Here is a 16,666-nt window from a genome sequence, read left to right on the forward strand (position 1 = left end):
AGGGATTGTCCATACCAAAGAATGGCATCAAGATGATAAAGTCATGGCCAACCTTGGGGCCTCCTTTCTATCGCTTGACTCGTAACTCGGGGCCTTCCCATGGCTGGAGGAGCAGGAGGGCGTGGGGTCTGTGGAGGGTGCCCCGATCCGGGTCAGCCTCCCCCCAGCATCCTCCTGGCGTCCCGCTGGATGAGACCGAGGTGGTTGTCGGCAGCACAACACACCAAGGCTGATTCCCAATCTGGAGTACCATGGGGCTCCCCAGCATTGGGGGGGCAGGGTGCTAAACATCGAGGTGCCGCAGTCGCTGTCTGCAAGACGCTCTCCCTCTCGCTCCTTCCAGCCGCGGCTGGCACGCAAAAGCCTTGCTAAAAATAGTTGAGCACAATAGGGACGGAGCCCTGCTCCGCACGGCCCCCTCCGCTCTCCCCCCCTCCTGCTCGTTGTAATGACCCTGCAAACACTAAATGGCATCTGAGTGCATTAAGCAGCAAACTCTCCGGTGACATAGCAATTACGGCTCTGAAATAGATTTGGTGCGTCACGGAAGATAAGGGTTTTGAAAGTTTCTGTTGTGATTATAGCTTGTAACTCCAACAAATAACAGGCTTGGTAATAAGAGGCTGCCAGCACAGCTATTGTGGTTCTCTCTCACTGATGGCACGTAAATTGCTATTAATGTCCTAAGTGTACTTGAATATGCCAGTCTCAGGGCGGTGGAGTTGGCTCTGTGTCTCTCTTTACACGGCCTGTCATTGTCGGGCTGATAATCTACAGTAATTGCTGCCTCTTGCAGCGGTCCAAGACGTGTGAGCGTGGCTATTGCATCTCGGGGAGCGCAGGGTTGGTGGGTTGGGGCCTGGCTGCGGATGGAAACTGGTGGGACTGGTGGGCACGCCAGGGCTGGTAGTGTTTGTGCGTAGTCTGGTTTCATGCTTGCACCCCAGGTGAGGCGGAGCAGGGTTTGCCAACCTGCTAGCAAGCTCAGGTTGCGACTCCCAGCTTCCTTGCTGTTGCCTGAACCCTTTTGCAAGGCAGCGTGCAGACACACAAGTGCATGGAAGAACACACAAGCCCGTTGTGGGTGTGCACGCCTCTGTCCTTTCTGCTCTGTGCATGTCCCGCTGCGAGGTGGTTTCATCCCTCAAGATGTGGGTTCCCAAAACTCATGGTCAGCTCTTTGCTCCCCTCTCGGCAGCCTCTCAGGCAGGCAGGAGCTGGTTGGCAGCGCAGACAACCTGCCAGCGAGTCCCGGGGGGCTGCTTGGCACCTCAGGGTGATGAGGCTTTTCCTACCCTTACCCCACTTCGGGGGTCTGCGGGGTCCCAGCTTTTGGGGCCGGTGGTGGAGGCAGTGGGACAGGCAGCCAGAGAGGGGCAAAGCAGCCCGGGCACGTCTAAAGCAGGACTGCGGCTGTTACGACTTGAGCTTGGGCAGTGGTTGGGAAGGATTAATTAGCCGAGCACTGGATCAATGTCAGAGTGAGCAGAGGAGGTTGGGTGTGACATCTGCTCCTCTCCAAAGGGGATGGCAGCCGCGGAGAAGGGGCTTCTGCGCGCTGCCGGCTCCTGCCTGCTGCAGCCGGGGCCCTTTGGTAGCTCTGCTCTCCAGAGGCCGGAGAATTTGGCTCTGCGTCTGTTTTTAGGAGAAGAAACAAGTTGTCGGCCAAGCTTTGCTGTATGAACCCTCGGGTGGGATATGGTGGGGGCACCTCCTTTGCGCTGTGGCTTGGGGTCCCTTGAAGAGGGGTGATGCGGCACGTGCAGGACCAGCCCCAGGGCAGCAGAAATTTGTGGTTTTACTGCAAAGCGAGAAGAGGAAGGGTCTTGAGTTGGGAGTGGAGAAGTGGCCCGAATCTCCGAGCGCAGCCTTCGTGGTGGCGGAAGAGGTATTTGGGCAACGTGTCTTCCCCATGAGAAGGCTCGGTGCTGATGGCTTCCCCCTGCACCGGGACGGTGCAGCAGGAGGGATGCCCAGAAGGGCAGCAAGGGGGGACATGGAGCGGTGCTGGGGGACACGGCATGGCTTGTTCTGCGTGTTCATAGCACCTGGGTCCAGATTACATCCCAGGATGGGGTTTCTGGAGTGAGGTTTTTGCTATTTTCCTCCTTCCGTATGGGGAAGGGTCCTGTTTGGGGGTAAAAAAAAAAAAAAAAAAAAAAAAAAAACCAAAAAAAAAAACCAAACAACCAGAGCTCAGGGTTTCCGCAGAAACACCTATTTTTTTTAAGGGATAGGATTTTCATGAGCACTTGCCATTTATCAAAACCCCTGTTTTCGACAGAATTGTTTCTGGCCCCATCCCACTGATGGAGCCTTGTGGTCTGTGGTGGGATGGGGGAGGCAGAGGGGAGATCTTTGCCTCCTACATCGGCCCCTGCCGAGGGAGAAGCCGGGGGGTCCGAGGCAGGTGGGTGGCTCGGGTAGTGGCGGGGGGTGCCGTCGGGTGACTGACGTCTCCGTGTCTCCCTTCCCACAGGCTAATGGAGGTTGGCAAGACGCTACTACCCCGTCGTCGGTGACCTCCCCCACAGAAGGCCCTGGCAGCGTTCACTCTGATACCTCCAACTGATCTCCCAGCAAATTGCATCCCTGGCTGAGCCGGCCCCGGCGGGGGCGGGAGGGGAGGGGGCCTCTCCTAACACCGCAGCAGTCAGACTGGAGGTGAACCCAATCAGCACACACAAGAAGACTCCTTCTCTTCTCTTCTCTTCGTCGGGATGCTTTTTTCAGCCAATCTGGACACTTCTTTATACTCTCTTCCCTTTCTTTTCTGGGTAGAAGCCGCTCTCCCCCTCCCTGCCACCGCCACAACACCACTCCCTTCCCCTCACCCCTTCCCACCGAAGGATGTGTCGACAGGTAGCAGGATTTTAAGGAGGAAAAGCAAAAATCGACCACCGCCACACAAAACCACCCCAAGGCAGCGTATGGCCTCGCGCTGGGCGTCTTTCTGAGGAGCCGCAAGCGTACCTCAGTCACGTCTCGCTCCTTTGCTAGCAGGCAGCCCCCCCCCCCGGGCCCCGTCTCTCCCGCTGCCTCTCCGCAGGGAAACGCCACCGCAGCCCCCGCCGCCGCCTCGTCTCCGCCGGCCGCAGCCAGCGCATCGCCTCCCCGCACACCCAGCCCTGCCTCGGTGAGGTGAGCCGTCCCTCGGGCGCTGCCGGTGACGGGGCGGGTGGTCGCAGCCAACCCCCCCCCCCCCCCCCCAGCCTGTGCACGTAGAAAAGGAGCCGACGCGCTTCCAAAAGGTACCGGCCCAGTCCCAGCCCCGGGGAAACTGCCGGCGCTTCCCGGTCCTCGCCCTGCCCCGCCGCACGTCCCAAAGCCGGATGAGCCCTGAGACCCCACCATCCTCCCCGCCCGCTGTCGGAAGGAAGGAGAGGAAACACCGGTGATAACGAAGGCACCGAGCACCTCCGCGGTGTCGTACGGGATCAGGCGCTGACGACTGACGGGACCCCGGCCGTTTCCTCGCAGCGCCTGCCGAGGCCAGCAGCAGCGGCGGAGTTTCCCCTGGCGAGGAAAGCGTCGCGGGGTGTTGGCTCGTGTTTTGCGGCAGCGTGCCGCGCTGTGGAAGAGGAGGATGTGGGGAGGAGGTGCAGGCAGGACCCATAGAGGTTGGTGGCACCCGCTCTATTCCCGAAACCCTGCCGGGGCAGGCAGCGAGGGACGGGCAGCAGGATCCCCCCAGGCTGGATGTGGTGGGGTGAGCGCATCGGGTGCTTTCGGTAACGGTTAATGGGACAGGTTTGCTTGAGGGTGAAGCTCTGTAGGACGGGGGGGGGCGCCCCGCTTGGGGATGTCTTTCCGCTGAAGCTGCTGGTTTTGTCCCAGGAGTTACTCTGGGCATGTGGCATCCCAAGCCATGGGAGAACTCGTGGGATTTCTGCCCGGTTTTTCTGGTCTGCTCTTTGGACAACCGGTGATGGGCGGTAAGCGAGGGTTCATCCTGCCGAGCCACCCCTTCAGGCAGCTGCTGCTGGGAGGACGTGGCTTTTGTTGAAGAGCAGGGTGAGGAGGCACCGGTTTGCCCTGGGCAACGGGCTGAGTTTCGTGCCGGGGTGGTACTTGTGGCCCCCCCCCCCCCCCCCCAGTTCTTCCAGTGGGCGCGAGGAGGCTGGGCCGGCCCACGGCAAGACCCTGGGTGTCGTGGGGACCGGTGTGGGTGCAGCGTGGCTGGCACCTCGTGACGGATCATCTCGTGCTCTTGCACGTCCGTGCCCACCCTGCCCGTGCTGGCACCAGCCATCTCGAGGTGGGAACTGCCAGCACAGAGCAGCGTTAAGCAGGAACTGTTTTAAGTTTAAAGCTCTGCCAGAAAAATTTCCACCCTTGTGCTGGAAAAAGGACGTGCCCGTGGCTCTGACATGCTGTCACCTCGCAGCACCGGGCCAGCAGCACGAAGTGGAGGTGAAGCCTGCCTTTCCCTGGGGAACAAGCCCAGAAGGCTCCAAAACACCCGCTCTGATATTTGTGACCTTCCTCCCACCGTGAAAAGTCCCATTTCAGTGGATTTTCTGTTTCTGAGCTGGTAGGATCAGAGTAGGACGTGAAAGGTGGACAAAAAACCAGCACAAGCTTAGTTCTTAGGCGTCCAGCGGTGAGACGCTTTCTGCTCCTCCTTTTGCATCCGTGCTTGGGGACAGGGACTGTGATGTGACCTGCCAGGTCTGGGGCTGCCTCTCCTCCCGGCTGGGAAGATGTTAAGAGCAACGAGAAGGTCGTTTTCCCGGTGCGGAGAGTTGGGAGGTGCTGCCCGTCTTCCCGAGCAGCGCACCTTCCCGCTCTCCTCCCCCAGGGCAGCCTTTTAACCGTTTCCACCTTATCTGACACGAAACCATTCCGGCAAAGCGCGGTTCCAGGGTGAGGGACTGGGTCAGGTCCGTTCTCCGGAGCGGCAGCAGTGCCGTGCCTGTGGGAATTGCCACGGGAACCTCTTGGAAACCAACTGGGAGCGACCCGAAACCACCTGCCCGCGCCAGGGCTGCCTTCCCCCCGCCCTGCAACCCGCTGCCCCTCCTGCCTGCACCCCCCCCGGCACCCCCTGCCCGGGCAGGGCCCTCGCTCCTCCACGGTACTTTGCAAATCACCTCCTGGGTTCCCCGGTTGGTCCCTCCGGTTCGCGTTGGCGTAGCTGCTCTGCTTGCCTTTTTTGTTGCTTTTCTTTTTTTTTTTTTTTTTTTTATTTTGGGGGTTTGTTTCTCCTCCCCTTTCCCCCCCCCCCCCCCCCACTCCTCCCCCCAGCCCCGAGTGTTGTGGGGTTTTTTTCTTCTTCGTTTTTTTTAATTTTTTTTTTTTTCTGCCCAGAAAAACCTGACTTCGATACCAAAAAAACAAAACAAAACAAAACAAAAAAACAAAAAACAAACAAAAAAACCTGCATTAACTCAAAAAAAATAAAAACAAAAAAAAAACACAAAAAAAACTCGACGATTCTTTCAGCTTTATTAACATTTTCCATTGTTTCTTGCGATTTGTGTCTCGTTCTTTGTAGTATTGATGATAACGAACATTTGATAATGAATGTTCTTGTATATTCAGATAAAGGAGAAAAAAAAAAAACCAAAAAAGCAGTCGGAATTTAATAGTGTTTATAATAAAAGAATAAAAAATGACCCTCTTAGCACGCAAAATTGAACAGGGGGAAGGTCCCATCCCTGTTCTTTCTGTGGCAACAAGCGCTTCATTCCTGTATAGTTTATAACATCAAACTACCTACATTCATCCTCTTTTATTTTGGTTTGTTTGTTTTTCCCATGGTTTGTTTTTTTTTTTTTTTTTTTTTCCATTTTCTCGCATTTGTGAATTAGTTCAAGAATGCTAGAAAAGTGTAGAGTTGTGCACACTCATTTCTTCTTACACAATGTTTAAAAAGTGACGGTAATTCATTTTGTAAAACTTTAAAAAGAAAAAAAAATGGTTGGAATAGTGAGCATTAATAGGTACAGTCTAACACTTTATGTTTCTTAACGTTGAGACCCAGAAATTACCTTTTATTTTATTTTTTTTGGCGTTATTTGGGAGGGGAGGGGGGCTTTGATGATGGTGATGCTGAGTTTATTTTGACCTGTCTGAGACGTCGGCCTTGCCGCTTCCCCTGTGCTTTTGAGCTGTGCCTCAGGTGATGTGAAAAGTGATGGTGGTGGTGGTTTGGGTTTTTTTTTTGGGGGGGGTTGATCCCCCACGCCTTTTGACACCCAACCCCGGAAGATCCTTGGGTGGCTGCTCTGGGGCTGAGCGAGGGGATTGCGTCCCCGGAGAGGGATGTAATCCCAAGGGGTGACAGGGAGTTGGGTGCTGAGCCCCCGTGGGTCTCCGTGCCTCGGGGTGCTGGGGGGCGGGGGGGGTGATGCTGAGCTGCGTGGAAGTGATGAAAGGGCACGAATCCTCCCCGAAATGTGTAGAAGGTGGGCTTCAGCGCCCTTCTGCTCTGCCCCACGTCCCGGCAGCACCCTTGCCCTGAGGGTTCGCTGCAAAAGCCCGGGCATGGGGGCACCCACCAGCCCAACCGCAGCTCTTGGCCCAAAAAATTGAGGGGTTCGGCACGAGGAACCTCATTTCAACCGTGGCCCTTGGTGAGGACGGGGGTCCCGCAGCCCGGCCCCAAGCCCCGGCTGCACAGGGGCGCTGGGAAGGATGAGGGACAAGGGACGTAGAAGCCCCCCCAGCCACGGTGGGACATGGCCAAAAAGCCCCCAGATATATCCCGAAATCTCTGTGGCTCCAGGGTGGGGTTTGAGGAGAAGCGCCGAGGAAGACACTGGTTGGCATCGCTTTGGTTTTCTCTTAAAATAGTTTCCCTGCTCCCCCTCCTCCTCCCAAAAAACCTGAGCTTTTCACATCACTGAGCGGTTTAGGGTTTGGGGTGTTATTTTTAATCCCAAGGTTTCCTGGAGTCCCTTTGTTTTTGTACACCTTTATTATTATTATTATTATTATTATTAAGATGATGTAAATCAGACATTGCCTGGGGGGTTGGTTTTGTCGGTTTGCTTTTTTTGTTCTTGCAAAGCCCTTTCTATCCCTTGTAAAGATGATCCAGTTGTTCTGAGTTGCTTTTTCTTTTCCATTTTTTCCCCCCATCTTTTTTTTTTCCTCTCCCTAATGGATTCCAAATATTAAAAAAAAAAAAAAAAAAAAAAAGGAAAACCCTTAAAAAAAAAAAAGACTCTCTGTTCCGACCTGGTTTTGAAACTTTAAGCTTTTCTGCTTCTGTAAAGAAAAAAAAAGGCCTCTGTCTTTCTGATCCCAATTGAGACTTTTATGTTCTATGACGATACTAACAAGGTGTAGGTTTTACAGTTTCCTGATTTGTACTGGTAATGCATATTCCAAATAAATAGTTTCTTTTGTTGCAAAAAAAAAAAAAAAAAAAAAAAAAAAACTGAAACCAAACCTGGTGTATTTTTTGGGAGGAAAAAGAGGAAAGCAAGATGCTCTGGGCGTTCCCCTCCATGGGGATGCAGGGGGCAGGAAGGGTTTGGGGTGTAGCAGGGGGGCCAGGGGGGTGAGACAAGGCAGTAGCCTGATGCTCGGTCCTGCTGGTGGTGGTGGGAGCTTGGGGGGCCGGGGAGATGCGGTTCAGGGGTGTCCCCGCTGCTCCCAGCGCCTCCCCTGTGCCTCAGTTTCCCTGGGCAGGGGGACGTGGGTGCTCCTGGACACGTGGATTTGCCCATGCAAAAAAGCATTTGCAGTATTTCAGTTTCATTGCTCATTCACTGCTATTTTTTGGACTTTTTAGTGCACTTCTTTACAAAAAAGCTAGAACGGGGATTTTCTTTCTCACACCCGGGGATGGGGCAGGGCTGGGGAGCAGGGGAAGGGTTGGTGGTTTCTTCTGTTTTCCTGGGGGGTTAGAAAAAAGAAGAATTTTGAAAGCGCCTCTGAGCCAAAAGTAATTTAAAATTTAAAAATAATTTGCAATTTAAAAAAAGAGTCTGTGCGTGGGATGAAATCCAGGACAGCTCTGCCACATCCCCGGAGCTGGAGGTATTAGATGAGAAAGGGGGCGGCTGCGATTCCCCAGCTCCCGAGCTGGCGAAAGGCGGGCAGGATCCCAGCCACAAACCCCTCCGACACCCCCCGGGGACCAAACTGAGGGGAAAGAAACCCACCGCCCGGCCTCGGCCCCCCCCCCCCCCCCCCCCCCGGGGGGAGGCAGCACAGGGATGCTGGAGCTGCCACCCCGCTCCCCCATGGATTTTCTTGTCAATGATTATTCAATCTCCAGCCTGACCTTTCTCTTCTAAATAACACGGCAATATCAGCGCGGGCCAGCCTCCAGCTCCGGCTGCAAATTAACTGTATCGCTCTCCGGCAGGAGACCCGAGGAGCCCCCCGGCCGCCGCGCTGCCAGAGCGCCCCAGGAATTATCTCCCTCCGCCGGTGCTCTCCTAATACCAGTTTAAATATCATCTTGCTCCCAGCTGTTTAATAAATGTTCATCCTGACTCCAAACAGAGAAATGCTAAGTCTCACCGGGCCCCGAGGAGAAAGCCCCCCCCCCCCCAAAAAAGGTGGGGTGGTGGGAGGTGATGCTGGGAGGAGGTGATGGGATGCTCTCTGGGCTCAGGGCAGGGGGGGACGGCGAGGGGCCCTTTGGGTGCTGGGGTGGGTTTGGGCATGGCACACCTCTCCCAGCGCAAATATTTCCCCCGACCCTGCGAAAAAAGAGATTATTTTTAAGGTGGGAAAAGGGAACATGCAGCTCTCCCCAGAGCGTTCGGGGGTGAGAGGAGGGGGTGGCACAGGGTGCCCCATCCTCCCTCCCTCCCTCGCTGGCTGCTCGTGGCTAAAAGAGAAACCAAATCCACCTGAACCAAACTGGATTGCGTGCGCTTTCCTCGCTTTCAGTGCCTTCCCCCCTCTCTCCATCTACACCTTTTCCTTCTCCCCCTGCCACTCCCTTATCAAAATGTTGGTTTTTTTTTTTTTTTTTTCCCTATTTCCCCACATTTAGTCAACGAAGTTCAGCCCTGGGTGAGAACAAACCCTGACGGCAGGTTCCTGCACTTTTTCTATTTCACATTATAGTATTTTCAGCCAAGAAGTGGGGGAAAATAAATAAATAAATCAAAAATGTCACGGCGTGCAGCGGGCCTCGCGGGTGCCCACGGAAGAAGCTTCGAAAGGCTTTTGGTGAGCAGCAACCAGGGGCTTGGGGGTGCGCCCATGCCCCAGGTCCCTCCCTGGGGCACATCCTGACCTCTTGCAGCTCCCCCCCCCCCGCAGCCAGCCGCCAGCATCTCCCCAGCCCCTGCCTGCCAGGTTGGGGTCCGTCCCCCCCCCCAACCCCTCGTCCCCATCCCCGAATCTCCAGCCAAGAGCCGCCCCCCCCCCCCACCCCGACCGCATCAGCGGGGCGAACCGCCGGCGTGCGAGGGCTGGCCAAGCGCACCCCGGTTATTAATAATCCTCCCAAACTAACCGAGGGGCTGGGAGGCATTAAAGTTATAGTTTGCAGTAAAGCCCCCGCCCGTTTGCTGGGGAGTTTAATATACGACAGGAAGTTTCGCCTATAAAAGGCGAGGGTTATGTTTTTCTCCAGTTCACCGGGAGTCTATAACTTACGACCTCCATAAATGTGAGTGGGTCTCGCAAGTCAGCCCATCAGTCTTTGGAGTAATTCTGCTTTGTAGTAAAATATTTTACTGTGGCTTGGACGCGGGCAGCTCCCCCCGCCCGCCCTGTTCCCCGCTGAGTGGGCAGAGGGGTGGTGGCTGTCCCCGGGTCCCTCCTCTGTCAGCACTGGGGGGGATGGCCTGGAGGGGTGATGCTGCTCATCCTTTGGGCATGGTGAGTGTAAGAGCCTATAAAAAATAATAAAATAAAATAAAATAAAATAAAATAAAATAAAATAAAATAAAATAAAATAAAATAAAATAAAATAAAATAAAATAAAATAATATAAAATAAAATAAACCAAAATAAAATAAAGTAAAATAAAATAAAATAAACCAAAATAAAATAAAATAAATAAAATAAAATAAAATAAAATAAAGTAAAATAAAACAAATAAAATAAAATAAAATAAAATAAAGCAAAATAGAATAAATAAAATAAAATAAAATAAAATAAAATAAAGTAAAATAAAACAAATAAAATAAAATAAACCAAAATAAAATAAAGTAAAATGAAATAAACCAAAATAAAATAAAATAAACCAAAATAAAATAAAATGAAATAAAATAAAATAAAGTAAAATAAAATAAAATAAAATGAAATAAACCAAAATAAAATAAAACAAAATAAAATAAAATAAAATGAAATAAAATAAAATAAAATAAAGTAAAATAAAACAAAATAAAATAAAATAAAATGAAATAAAATAAAATAAAGTAAAATAAAACAAAATAAAATAAAACAAAATAAAATAAAATAAAATGAAATAAAATAAAATAAAAAAAATAAAATAAAAAAATAAAATAAAATAAAGTAAAATAAAACAAAATAAAATAAAACAAAATAAAATAAAATAAAATAAAATGAAATAAAATAAAATAAAGTAAAATAAAACAAAATAAAATAAAATAAAATAAAATAAAATAAAGTAAAATAAAACAAAATTAAATTAAATTAAATTAAATTAAATTAAACAAAATAAATCAAAAAAAAATTACCCTGCCCATGATCATGAGCTATTGGGAACACGTACTACACCTTTTACTTATCAGTAATGAGGTAGAGTTTTAATAGCTATACAGTGGAATTGCAGCAGTTTTTTGTGCGCTGGCTGTTCAAGGGGCTGATGTGGCGGTGCTGCTCCAGGGGATGGGTGGGGAGGGGGAACCCAGGGGCAGTGGAACAGGGGTGCTGGCGCCTGGAGAGGAGGAGGATGGTGAGGAAGGAGCCCAGAGGAGGAAGAAGTGGATGGGCACTGGCTCGGCGTGGCTGCTGTGATGATGTCACGGAGGCAGGGCTGTCCTGAGAGCAAGTGTAAGGCATACATGTCAAAAAAACAGGAAAAAAAAAAAAAAAAAAAAAAAAAAAAGAAGGAATGCCTTCAGCTCCTTGCCAGATGTGCCATCCTGCGGGTCACCAAAATGCTTTGTTCACCCCCAAAATCCCCCCCGTTTGCCTGCAGCCATCGCTGGCCCCTGGGCAGGGCAGCTGAGAGGCGCTGGGAGAGCCCAGCTAATTAAAAATGGAAATGAGCGGCTGCTGTCGCCTTCCGAAGGTGCAAATTACGGGAGGGGGTTGTTGGCAGCTTCTCACTGGGCAGCGGGTCCCTGTGCCCCCATGGCCACCGGCCTCGCAGGACGGGCAGCCCCTGCCTGCACGGCTGCGGCCGCCCCGCCGCTGGACCAGGTTGTGCCTTTCCTCCGCTTGAAGCATCCTCCAGAGCAGGGAAAAGGTGATAGAAAAAGAGATGGGAGAAAATAAAGATGATTGAAAAAAAAAAAAAAAAAAAAAATTCTCTGATTGTTTGTTTTGTTTTTTTTTTTTAATTTTATTTTTTTATTTTCTTTTGTTTTCAGTCCGGCTCTTTGTGGGAGAAAGAGTCTTCAAAATGGAAAATGAAACCTAATCAGAAGCAAATACTAAACCAAATCACATAGGAACTAGTCTCCTGTCAGTGGCACTGGGCACACTTGAGCCCACATCACAAATACCTCTGTCCACCACCGCAGGGCTTGGTGGCATTGCCCCTAAATATTCCATATATGCTTGGAAACACCGCCCTAGCCCGACCTGTAAAATCCAAGCTGCAGTACAACCAGCGTGGAGAAGAAACGATGACTTTGGGGTGAGCCACACAGTCTGTGTCCAGAGCAAGACCCCGAGCAAAGCTGGTCCCCCTGTTCCTTCTAGACCTGCTCGGGTTTTGCCCGATTCTCCTGGTTTTGGGGGTGACTTGGAAGCAGCAGGCAGGGACGGCTGCGGCGTTTGCCGAGGGCCGTGCCAGTGATTCTCCCACTCGCTGACTCAGCTCCAGCGCGGCTCCCTCGTCCTGCTGCTAATTAGGCTCCAGCCTCTCATCTTGTTAATAAGCTTCCAGTTCATTTGCATACAAAAAAAAAAAAAAAAAAAAAAAAGACAGAGTGAAAGCAAGCAGCTCGTTTTTACCTTCAACATGTGGCTAATGCTTATTAAAATATTTAACCTTTTATTACAGTGCAGAAGCATCTGCTGAGGCTGGCCCGGCGCTTCTCCGGCCCGCCAGCCTCCTCCAGGCAGCAGGACCTCATCGCTATAGGGGAAACCCTATGGAGGGTCCCCATCAGTGCAAGCCCCCAGGGCGATGAGAAAATGCTGCAATAATACCGGGAATTTCAGCTCCTGAATTCTCTGACCGTGGTTTGCAGCATTTCCAGCGGCATTAAGCGGGTAAATCCCATCGAACTGCCTCAAAACTCGTCCTCTGGGCCATGCGCAGCCACAGCCCGGCTAAATAAAATGGGACGTGCTAGCGAGACCCTGCTCCTGCCCGGACCCCTCTCCTATCCGGACACCCCCCCCCCCCCCCCACCAAGTCTCCCAGCGACCACCCCCCCGGCGCTCTGGGGGCTGCGTTTCGGCGCTCACACCCCAGCAGCCCCACGAGAGGCAGCACCACCACCGGGGCCGGAGCCCGAGCGTCGCAGGTGTGAGCCGGAGCGGAGGTGAAGCTGCCATCCCAGCTGCGCCCACGCAGGTTATTTGCTGACGATTAATTAACCCGGGACTAAGAGGATTGCGAGGGAAGCGGGGAGCGCTGCCTGGAGCCCGGCCAGCGCGGGGCTGGTGCTGGGATGGAGGGGTCCCAGCCGCTGCCAGCTGCCCGGAGCCAAGTGGGGGGGGGGGGGGGGTCCGATAAATCGCCTCCGCTTCCAGCACGGCTGGGCTTGTGGAAAAGCCTGCTGTGCAAAAAAGGGCTGGCAGCTACGCAGCTGCGACCGCTGTATGAAATAAAAGATAATCAGTATAAGGTATTTACATGCGTGCGCGTGTACGCGGGGAGGTGGAAGTGACTTGGTGGTGTGCTAGCTCCCAGGACCTAGGAACCCCCTGGCATCTGTAATCCCGGTGAGCTCAAGCAATGTGGTTTGTGCTTGGAAAGGCAGGAGGGAGCCGCAGCGAAACCGGAGTTGCCGCCAGCGCAGAGCTCCGCTGGACGCAGAGCAGCGGGTTCAACAGCCACCACATCAACGTCAACGTCATCAACAGGGCTGGGGCACCAGTGACATACCAGGGGTGACCCCGCTCCCCTGCCTTTGCCACTACCAGCGTCACCCCTCGGAGGCCGGGCTCCCCGCCACGTGGTGCGTGTCACGATAGCGGCAGTGCTCCGCGACGCTGCTGGCCGTGCGGCCCACGAGCCTGGGGCAGAGGAGCAGGAGGGTGGGCACAAGCCCTGCCGTACCCACTGGACGAGGGATTCGATGGGAGGGCGGTGGGCTCGGGAAGGCTCACGCACTGGGGGAAATGCAGAGGGACAGCCACAATCCTCAGCCACTCAAACCTCGGGCTGGTTCCTCCGTCTCACTAATTACAGGCAGCGGCGGTGGCCAAGGAGTTTGCAGGATTCTGGGACTTCACGCTTGCTGCGGGGCCCTGAGAGACAGTGGCCACGTACGTCACAGGGAGGTAGCCACCGTCTCATTCTGAGTAGCCACAGCGCTCCCCCAGTGCTTCTTATGGCTCTTGGGGACACAATGTGCTTATGCAGATCCTCCCCCCGCCAGCCAAGTGCTGTCAGACATCACGGCCAGGTGGATCCCTCCAGGGCCACCCAACCATTTGGTGGCACTTTTGTGCGTGGGGTGACGCAGCCATGCCCCATCCCTACCCACCCACCCGCGTTTGTACCTGTGCCTCAGGACCCATTTTGCTCCTGATCAGAGGAAAAGGCGTTCGAGGATCCTCGCTGGCTCATTGCAAAGCAAAGTTAGTTAAGCTCTTTTTGGTACATTGGTGGAGACAACCTTATTAGAGATATTTGTTGCTAATGCTTTGCATGTACGCTGCTCCCATGGAAAACTACATTTAAATAAATGCATATACAGTTTAACCACTACCATGTCTTTAACCAGAATTTCTCTCACATTACACGTACTAAATTGGCTCTGAAGTCCAGCTTTATTTTTTTTTGACATTTGCAGGCAACCCATTCCCCTCACTTCATTTATCCCTGGCCACTTGCTCCTCTCCAGATTTCTGTGGGGAGCTTGGACATGGGGATGATGGTGCTTCCCCTGCTCTTGCACACACACCCCCAACACCTCCCCAAGGTGAATTTGGGCCAGTTGAAAGGCAGAAACCAGACACCCATTTTCTGTTCGTTTCTGCTTGTCTACAGGTGGTTTTTCACCATGGCATGAGGGTGCCCTTGAGCACCTTCGCTCCTGGGGCGAGAGGCAGCACAAGGACATCACCGTGGGTCTGGGTGCCCCGAGAGCTGGTGTGTGAGGCTCCAGGGGTACAGCCGGCAGAGCCTGACCCATGGCCTCCCCCAGGTCTTTGGGGCTGTCACCTTAGCCTTGATCCCGGGTTATTTTAAGCAGATTCCTTGCTAAGCTCCGGCTGCCAGGCAGGGACTGGGAAATGATGCTCCACAGGGATGTATTCAAACTCCAACTCTAGCCTGGGTACCAGCACCTCGCAGCGGCTAAGTGCCGCCAACAACATCGCCTCCGCCGCCTTTCAGAAACCTGAAAGCTTGACGTGCACTGGAAGGGAAAAAAAAAACCCACCCGGGCCAGGGGCTGGCGAGGAGGTTTTGAAGCTGATCGCGGCTGAAGGCTTGTGGGGAGCATCCCGCAGGGCTCCTCTGCGCCGGGCCAGGTGGAGGGGTGCCCACGGGTGTACCTGTCTGGGGCGATCAGAGCTTCGGCCTGTCTGCTGCGCATCCTCTGAAGGTCATCAGGGCTGTCCCTGTCCTCGGGCTCTCTGCCGGCTGTGCAGACGCTGCCTTTTGTCGGGAGGTAATAGCTGGTGTGTGACTGCAGCAATAACTCTTCCTCCCTCGCCGCGCTTCTCGGCGGGATGGCTGCGGCCAGGGCTGCTTTTCAGGCCGGCTGATCCGTGTGCTCCAGCAGCGTGGCCGTCTCGCCTGGCTTTCTCCAAGCCATCCCTGCTGATGGAGGGCAGGGAGATGCTGCCCCGTCCCACCGGAGCGGTGGTGGTGGGGAGAGATGTTTCACCCAGCAGCAGCGCAGTGGGAAGCAGCTGGAAAACGAGAGCACCGAGCCAAATTCAGACTGGGACCAGGCCAGCATCGCTGTGAAGCAGAGGAGCCGCCTGTGTCCTGCTGTGGCCCCTGGGGACAAGGGCATCAGGAGAGGGCACCTTGCACCGTCCCGCTCTTGGTGCAGCACAGCCTGCAAACGCGTGTGCTGGGGCCCATCCCGTTGGATGCATCCGAAAAAGCAACCCCGCCACGCTGTACCACTTAACCCCTTGCTTCAGTGACATGGAGCCTCATCCAGGACTTCCCTTCAGCCCTTGGCAGACGTCAACCACCCCGGGTGCAGCAGCATCCCGGCCAGTGCCCAGGAGGGTACGGGTGCCCAAACGGGTGAGTTGGTGTCCCCGTGGCTGCTGTGGGAGCTAGGCACCCAAACCCCACCTTCACGCCCTGGTTTATCACACCTGGGCCACCTCCCTACAGCACAGGGGACAGCAGAGACCAGCTAACAGTGGTCCAACACCCCCATCTGCCTGAGCCCTCCCAGCCCGGGCCAGTGTGAAGCTTCAAAGCCAAAAGAAATCTCTTCCAGGGGTTCTGAGAGGGGCCAGCACTCTCCGCTTGGGCACTTCCTGCACCGTCTCTGATGTGTCAGGACAAATTTCTGGCCACAAAACCCCACGGGCACTGCCACCAGTCCTACGCCAAGCACCTGCATCTCCAGCAGCAGCCCTGACCCTTGGCAGCAGGACAGACCCTCTCCCTGCCCTTTGATCCCCACCCCCCCCAAACTGCTGCTGACAACTTCCCCGAGGATGTTTTGTTGGTGGTGTCACCCTTGACCATTAGCTCTTCACGCATGACTATAACGTGACATCTCTGATGCAGAGCCGCCAGCAGCCGGTGACTTTAGGGAGCAATTAAAGCCGAATGAGTCGCTGCGGACAAGAGCATCTTTGACCGTACATCTCCATCTCCCTCCCAGCCCCGGCCCCACACCACCCCCTCTCCCCAAAATGCCCCAGAATGCCCTTTCCCCACCTCTTGGGTCGAAGTAGCCAGAGGGAAGGGCTGTAGGATGGCCAAGATGGATTCAGCGGGTCAGGAACCAGATCCAGCACCAGCAGAAGGTGACCCATCCCCTGATATTGGGTTTCTTGGGGGGCATCCCGGCTCTGTCTCCAGGAGCATCCCATCCTGGTGGGCTTGATGGAGATCTTCCCTGCTCACATGCTGTCATTATTTTAAGACTAGGGAGGCCAAGGTGGTGGGGTTTTTATGCAATTAGCTGCTGAGGTGAACGTTAATTAGTTTTCAATTTCCATAAAGTACCCCACTGACAGAAAGATTAGTTAAACTCGCTCACGGCTGTGGAGGATCACTCGGAAATTGGGAAGGGGTGGAGGAAGGGAGAGAGAGGCAGGTAATTGGGGGAGGATGGGAGAGGGAGTCTGAACCTTGCAGGGGAGGGGAAGGCAGCAGGACTGCCCATGCGCAACATGAGGCATATAGATATGTGATGAGAGGAGGGGAAAAATAAAATCCAAGGATATTTCT

At 53.4% G+C, this 16,666-nt stretch overlaps 1 protein-coding gene across 3 annotated transcripts in view; it reads left to right on the plus strand.

Moving 5' to 3' along the window:
• PBX1 (PBX homeobox 1) overlaps nt 1-2,674 on the plus strand; it is a 131,802-nt gene extending 129,128 nt beyond the window's left edge. For all 3 annotated transcript variants that reach the window (XM_042806565.1, XM_032998588.2, XM_042806558.1), the window contains one exon: nt 2,480-2,674. In XM_042806565.1, coding sequence (XP_042662499.1) covers nt 2,480-2,572 — 93 coding nt within the window. In that variant the 3' untranslated portion in view covers nt 2,573-2,674. The remainder of the gene's footprint in view (nt 1-2,479) is intronic.
• Nucleotides 2,675-16,666: the final 13,992 nt, after the last annotated feature.

Source organism: Tyto alba, unplaced genomic scaffold, assembly GCF_018691265.1.
Source record: "Tyto alba isolate M040663 unplaced genomic scaffold, T.alba_DEE_v4.0 Super-Scaffold_1000006, whole genome shotgun sequence".
Classification (NCBI taxonomy): Eukaryota; Metazoa; Chordata; class Aves; order Strigiformes; family Tytonidae; genus Tyto; species Tyto alba.